Source organism: Lycium ferocissimum, chromosome 7 (assembly GCF_029784015.1).
Source record: "Lycium ferocissimum isolate CSIRO_LF1 chromosome 7, AGI_CSIRO_Lferr_CH_V1, whole genome shotgun sequence".
Lineage (NCBI taxonomy): Eukaryota > Viridiplantae > Streptophyta > Magnoliopsida > Solanales > Solanaceae > Lycium > Lycium ferocissimum.
In genome coordinates, this window is record NC_081348.1 from 37,876,801 (window position 1) to 37,884,567 (window position 7,767).

At 36.7% G+C, this 7,767-nt stretch overlaps 2 protein-coding genes across 3 annotated transcripts; one reads left to right on the forward strand and one right to left on the reverse strand.

The window, feature by feature from the left end:
- Positions 1–462: 462 nt before the first annotated feature.
- Positions 463–3,900, forward strand: LOC132064824 (probable protein phosphatase 2C 63). 2 transcript variants are annotated; one of them, XM_059457948.1, is made up of 5 exons: positions 463–767; positions 1,330–1,694; positions 1,822–1,851; positions 2,571–2,807; positions 3,222–3,900. In XM_059457948.1, the coding sequence occupies exons 1-5, from the start codon at positions 509–511 to the stop codon at positions 3,480–3,482; spliced, it is 1,152 nt and encodes a 383-aa protein (XP_059313931.1). In that variant the 5' UTR covers positions 463–508; the 3' UTR covers positions 3,483–3,900. The 2 variants fall into 2 exon arrangements, with proteins under 2 accessions (XP_059313931.1, XP_059313932.1); XM_059457949.1 differs by lacking the exon at positions 1,822–1,851.
- Positions 3,901–4,399: 499 nt separating this feature from the next.
- LOC132064825 (pentatricopeptide repeat-containing protein At5g02860) lies at positions 4,400–7,377 on the reverse strand. Its single transcript, XM_059457950.1, has one exon. The coding sequence runs from the start codon at positions 7,198–7,200 to the stop codon at positions 4,759–4,761; it is 2,442 nt and encodes an 813-aa protein (XP_059313933.1). The 5' UTR covers positions 7,201–7,377; the 3' UTR covers positions 4,400–4,758.
- Positions 7,378–7,767: the final 390 nt, after the last annotated feature.

Sequence of the window (7,767 nt, forward strand, 5' to 3'; positions counted from 1 at the left end):
ATGTTTTAAATTATTAATTATTGTGACTTATAGTACTTTTACCTTTTGATTAGAGCATGCACAAGAAGTAAACCTTTTGACACTGAAAATCCAACAATACCAAGTTACTATATAGCTTTTTTAATCATCATTTAGATGTTAATTTATTGTCTAAGGGTAGAATTGAAAAAAAACTAATCAATTTATGTCTCGATTTTCTAAGGTGACACTTATTATGGACGGCGGGAGTGCTAAACTAAGGCAATTGTTTTTTGAAAAAAAAAATGTGAGTGAGAAAACAAAGAAACAATGCAATTGTTGTAGAAAAAAGTGGCAAAAGACGAATTGCGTTCTTTTATCATTAGCACAAGACTAGTTGAGTATAGTTTTTGCATAAAAGAGGAGAAACGCGTGATAGAGGTGTCTTTTACTGCTTCTTTCTTTTTCAAGTTACAAAAACGCGCTACTTTTCTCTCAACTAATAATCCTCCTTTACAAATTTGTGGTTTGTAAAATTCTGATCAAAAGTATGATGATGAGATCATGTTGTAGGCCATTAGAGAGATGTTTTGGGAGAATAAACGGAGATTGTCTTTTATGGCATATGGATTTAAAACCTCATGCTTCTGGTGACTTTTCAATTGCTGTAGTTCAAGCTAATTCTTCACTTGAAGATCAAAGCCAAGTCTTTACTTCTCCTAATGCTACTTATGTTGGTGTTTATGATGGTCATGGTGGTCCTGAAGCTTCACGTTTTGTTAATCGACACCTCTTTTCTTATTTGCATAGTACGTTATTTTTCTCTTTTGCCCTAATTTTTCAGTTTTTTGTGTTGTATAATTTTGTGGGTCACTCTTTATTTCTGCAAGTTATGCTCAATTGTAGCATTTTCATGTAGTTTTTAAATATATAAATTTTAATCAATCCAATTTAGATTCAAAGTTTAGTAAAATTGACTCTCCAAAAGCGGACTAATTGGCCCCTGATCTTTCAGTTTTTAGTGTGGTGTACTTTTATGGGTCACTCTTTGTTTCTGCAATTAAGCTATGATTTCTGGTACTCATTATTTGTCGTGATTTCTAAAAATAGTTGTCTCAAATTATTTGTGATTTTAGAAGTTCAAACACAAAATAATTATTTTTTCCCGTTTCGCTCTTAGTAATTGTTGTTCTTGAAGACTACAAACACCTCAATTGTGGGGTGATGTTATGGTTGTTAAAATACCAATGAAGGGTTAAATAGCGAAAAAAAAGATCCTCCTAGTTGATGTTTCTTAAGGTGGTGTAAAAGAGAATCACGATAGATAATTTGAGATTGAGGGAATACTAATTTTCTGGATATTTGTTGTAGAGTTTTCGAAAGAGCAAGGGGGTTTGTCGTCAGATGTGATAAAGAGGGCTTTTTATGCTACAGAAGAGGATTTTATTCAATTGGTGAAGAGATCTTTGCCTGTAATGCCAAAAATTGCTTCAGTTGGCTCATGTTGTTTAGTTGGTGCAATTTCTGAGGGTGAATTATATGTGGCTAATTTAGGAGATTCTAGGGCAGTTCTTGGACGCAATGGGGAGAAAAATTCTGTGGTTGCAGAAAGATTGTCGACTGATCACAATGTTTCATGTGAGAAAGTGAGGAAAGAAGTTGAATCACTTCATCCTGATGATCAGGCTGTTGTGGTATACATTCGAGGTGTTTGGAGAATTAAAGGCATAATTCAGGTGATCTTGCTTGTTCTCTTCTACGTGTTTGTCAGTTGATGAATGACCTAAGTTTTTATATTTGTGTTCTTAACGTAAGAATATGTATTCTTTCGAGTAATGTTAAAATTAAATTTGAACTTTCCAGGTGGTAAGAGGTTCCATCTGGATAGTCCAGGTTATACAATTCGCGCCTTTATTTTGCAATATGTTTTGTAGGCCAACTTTCACGACGTCAGTTTCATCTTTATTTTGCAGAAATCTTATCACTAACCTTAGATGGTTGTCCTATTGGTTTTGATAGTGGTTATATTTTAGTCTCTTTCAGTCAGTTTCATAATTGCCGAGCCTTGAATTTATAAGATGTGTTTTGTATATTATATGACTTGGGAAAGTTTAGGCTTCGGAGCATAAGGCTGAGGTAATTATGTTCCATATTATTTTGTGTGCATATCGATAGGGAATTCCTGTTTATCTCTGCCCGACGTGTTTTTAAGGCTTTATATCTTCCTACTCTTCCAGGAATTACACGCTTTGCCTCTTGGTCCACTGTTTCATGCAGTTCAAGTTAGAGGAAGCCTGTGTTCCTTTCATGAGACGTGCATGAAGATTTTATAAAGCCATGAGTCGTGATACTGTTGAAAAATTTTCCTCTCCGTTTTACTTCAAGGCCATCTTGCAGGCGTAAAAGACTCTGGATTCCTGTGATGGTTATCTAACTTTTAGACCTAGTTTCTGCTTGTTCTCTGCTGATAAAAATATGGACGTTATTCTAGGAGAGTGACAAGGAATGTTTGCACTTTATTTTTGTAGCCTTTTGTCCGTTTAATCTCTTCAGCCTTGTGTGCTCTATTGGAGATCTTAGGACGATACTAACTTATACATGTTAATTTGCAGGTCTCAAGATCTATTGGAGACGCCTATTTGAAGAAACCTGAATTTAGCAGGGACCCTATCTTCCAACAATATGGAAATCTTGTACCTATGAAGCGGCCTGTACTGACAGCAGAGCCTTCCATTGTTACAAGAAGTATTAGGCCAAATGACTTATTCCTGATATTTGCTTCTGATGGCCTCTGGGAACAATTAAGTGATCAAGTAGCTGTGGAAATAGTATTTAAAAACCCAAGAGCTGTAAGTTCCAATTGTTTCATTCTTGTCCTGGCAAACCGATGGGAATATGTGCATTTTTGCATATTGGTCAAGTTAGAGGTGGTTAGAGCTTATAATCTATGGGTTCCATTGAACTCTATTTTTTATCAGAGAACATAGGTATATGTGTGAAAAACTATTAAACTTCCAATAGATACTAAATTCTTAACCGTTAATTTCAAAAGTACAACGACTCGACGAGTTCAGTGCTAAGAACCTTAAGGTTGAAATACATCTAGTTTAAATCCTGGCATGGATCGAAATGAGTTTGCTACTTGTACTTTTTGTATAGCTCTCTGTTCACTAGAACCATTTTCTTGATTAGTAGAGTTCGTAGTAAATCTATGAGATAATCCTATATGACTTATCCTGTTTATTTGGTTGATGTACGTGCAGGGAATAGCTAAGAGACTGGTGCGAGCAGCCCTTCAGGAGGCTGCTAAGAAGAGGGAGATGAGATACAAGGACATACAGAAGATAGAAAAGGGTATTAGGCGCCATTTCCATGATGATATAACAGTTGTTGTGATCTACCTTGATCACCAGAAAGAATCTTTCCACTCCAAAGGCACTCTCGGCTCTATCACTGCACCTGTAGACATTTTCTCGTATAATTCAGATGATGTTGAGGAGAACCAAGTGATTGGAGCTTTTTGAATAGCCAAACACCCCAATAAGAGAGTGGTTTATTCAGTATATAATGTTGCTGTATAGGGAAGTAGCGACCGAAACAAAATATTACATGGAGAGAATACAGGTTTGATGTAGATAAACAGGGGTTATGGGTAGCTGATTGAATGAATTGAGAGCAGAAGTTTCAGTTTAGGGTCTGACCAAACCCGTTGTTTTGTTCTTTTCAGTTGGATTGTGCTTTGAGATGTATAGGATTCCTGTGATTTGAGCTGACCATTACCGGATTTCCCCTTTATTATATCTTTTTTGCTTGGACTACCTATTGTTTCTAGGTAGAGAAGTTTTCTGGAAATCCCTTCTGAAAATTCCAGGTTTTGTTATATCTTTTTGGGCAAAAAGTTGAATAATGTGATAATCAGATGACCTTCCTGTTTTATAGTTATAGTGATGTAGTCTCTCTATTCATAAATTTACACAAATCTTCACTTGTATTAAAGATTTTAACGACTTTCATTTTCTCATTTTTAAAGCCATTTGGGATTCTTCAAAAAAAGCTTGCAGAATTTCACACTCATCCTGCTTCGGTGTAGCCTATGCACAATGAATTGATAGGTTGAAACGCGTAATCACAAGTAAAGACCGTAATCACAAGTAAAGACCGCAGTTCTGCCGTTTCATTAATGAAAAGTATACGCAGAAATTGTCTTTTTTTTTTTTTTATGACATGGGAACATACCGCTTACCCAGTCCCAAAGACAGAATTTCTTGCAATCTGCTCTGCATAAACCAGAAAGTAGAAGAGAGAATATAGCCTATGCACAATGAATTGATAGGTTGAAACGCGTAATCACCTATGCACAATGAATTGATAGGTTGAAACGCGTAATCACAAGTAAAGACCTCAGTTCTGCCGTTTCATTAATGAAAAGTCTACGCAGAAATTGTATTTTAATTGCTGCAAAATCTCAATTAAACAGAAGATGTATCATTAACAAGTTTGCATTTTGGTACAACAAGTGTCATAACTAAGAGCTCAATCAACCTAGCAACTAAGGTTACCTTTTAGCACCAAACTTGCCTATGTCAAGCAAACATCACAAAGCTCAAACTTTTCACCATTGTTGAACCATGTGAATCTATTCTAACAAGGATCCCCCAAAATTGTAAAAGAAATTCTATATACGACAATTAGCACACTGCTCATATTTTCGCAGTATACACGTATAAAAAGGAAAACGGGAGAGAATACAACAAAACGGTATTGCTACTGAACTATAATCTATAAAAAATAAAAAAATACTCATTTCTTCATCAATCGTTCTGATAATTTAGTCACTTCCTCCTTAGAAACATGAGGATTAAGCTTGCGTAGGTTGTTAATAAAAGCTAGAGCCTCATCTCTCCGATTGAGTTTACAATATGAGTCTATAATGGAGTTATATGTGCTATCATTGGGCTTGCAACCTTGTTTGATCATGTAACGAACCACTTCAATGGCATCAATAAACATCGCATCAGCTGCATACCTTGAAACAAAGGTATTGTATGTGATCACATCAGGAACAATTCCAGAATCCTTCATTTCTGTAAAGATTCGTGAAGCGTCTCTCATCCGCCCATTTCTGCAATAAGCATATATTACTGTGTTATACGAAATAACATCAGGCCTGACCCCTTTTGCTATAATTTCCATTAGTAGTTGCTCCGATTTCTCATAATTGCCAGACCGGCTGTACATGTACATCAAACTATTATACGTAGTCAAGCTAGGAGTGTAACCAGTATCCTTCATGAAGTTCATGATCTCAGTTGCCTTTGTAAACATTTGCTTTCGACCATAAATGGAAAGCATGGCATTTAAGGTGCTTATATCTGGCGAAAACCCTCTACTTCTCAACTCCAAAAAAGCTCGTTCAGTCTCCACTAAAAGATCACTTTTGCTATAAACTAATACAAGGGTCTTCAAAAGCACAACATGAGGTTGGATTACAGAAGAGTATATCTCTTCTGCAAGAGTATGAATCCTGTCAATCTCTTTCCCATTAGCATACGCATGAAGTAAAGAACTATATGTTAGCTCATTTGGCTTACAACGACCATCTCTCATTTCTGTAAGTACTTTTTCAGACTGTTCCCATAGCCCTCCCCGAGCTAATGCTGCTAAAACAGCATTATAAGTGGAGAGATCCGGAGTGACCCCAGCATCTAACATTCGTCTGTAAACGACCATAGCTTGATCAAAAGCTCCACAACGACTGTAAGCACCAATTAAAGTATTAAAGGTGTCCCGTTCAGCTACGAAGCCCGCTCTCTTCATTTCTTTGAACACTCCGGTGACTTCTGAATCCATTCCGTTCTGGCCAAATACGGCTAGCAGCGTATTCCAAGTGACAATATCCGGGGAACAACCAAATGTCCTGATGTCATCAAAAACCTTCATCATTTCATTGAATTTTCCCCGGTTCCCATGCATCTTAATAAGAGCATTGAAAGTACAGATGTTTGGTTTACACCCTGCACTTGTCATCTCTTCAAATATTCTCATTGCCGATTCATCTTTCCCAGCCTTCTCAAATCCGGAGAACAAAGTGGTATATGTAAAAACATCAGGCTTAATCCCTTTATCTGTCATCTGGGATTTAAGCTCCATTGCTTCCTCCATTAAACCATCCCTAGCATACGCAGATACCAAAGAATTGTAAGTCACAATGCTGGGCGAAAACCCATGCAACTCCATCTCTCGTAAAACCTCCATGGCTTCTTTTGGCATCCTAGACCTCCCATACACATCTAACAACGCATTATATGTAACCTTATCGGGCATAAAACCGAAATTCTTCATCTCCTCAAAAATCTGCCTAGCTTCCTCATACAAAGAACCCCGACGACAACAAGTAATAAGAGTATTATACGTATAAGCATCAGGAACAACTCCAGAGTTCTTCATACCTTCAAAAACACCCGAAATTCTACTCCAAGGCATGCCCATTTTCCCATAAACATTCAAAATCACATTGTAAGTTATTAAAGTAGGTTTACACCCTTCTTCCTCCATTTTCTTGTAAACCATAACCGCGTCCCTATACCTCCCATTACGCGCAAACGCAGTAATTAACGAAGTATACGCATAAACATCGATACCAAAACCATCTTTATGCAAATTATGTAGCAAATTTGAAGCCACTGAAACCCTACCTTCTTTACCAAGCATACTTATAACCACAGCAATAACAGACCCGTTTAACAAAACACCCGAATCGGGTCGGTTTCTAACCCATTCAAATACATTCAATGCCAGGTCACATTTTTTATAGTAACCTAAACCCTTAATAATACCCAGAACATCAAAACATAAAGACTCATTATCCAATTCAGAACTTTCTAAACGATGTTCAGTATACAAACTGAGCAAAATTTGGTGAATATTTTGGGTTTGGAATTCAGGGTTAATAAGGGTTTGGAGAATTTTCTCACCTTGAGGTGAAAGTCTATGAGGATTCCATGGTTTGCCTTTGTTGGAATCATTGTTTTTGCCAATACGACGTCGTGTTGTTCTGGGAATTGGTGAAGGGAAATTTGGGGAAGTGTTGTTGGGGTTTTGTTGATGGTGAAAAAGGTCGTTTAGGAATGGAGGTTGATTATTGGAGGAAACAGTGAAGTGAGAATGTGGGTGTTCTTGGAAGATGGATTTAGAAGGTGGAGGGTTTGGGAGTAGAAGAGGGAGACCTAATTTGTCTGCCATTAACACAATCCAGTTGCTTCTGCTAGTAATGCTCAAGTGGTAACAAATACTACTGCTAATACTCCTATCTTGTTTGTATTTGGCGCCTCACTTGGCTTTTCATGGTCGCCAGTTTTTGTGTGTGTTTCCTAAGATATTTTTCTTACTAGTATTTATTTTTGTATCTATTTTTTTATTTTGGCGACTTCCAAGTTCCAACCTAGCTTATGGACTCTTGACTACTACTATTCCAGCGTTTCTTCTTTTATCACAATTGGTTCTGCAGAGGGTTGAAATAAAACAAACAAAAAAATATTGTATCCTTCCAACAATGATTTTAATCTTAATTTTCTTATGAGTCAAAATATGAATAAGTAAACACACAAAAGTTTTAAACGTTGTTTAACGTCTACTATATATACATAAAAAATAATTTTAACCATGTATAAATAATGTAATTTTCCGCTGAAGGGGGTTTGAACCCCTTCAGCCCTACCTAGCTCCGCCGCTGCCTTCCGGTAATACAAAAAACTACTACAGTGGCTATTATGAAATACTCATATTAAACGTATCCTTCCTTTATGACCT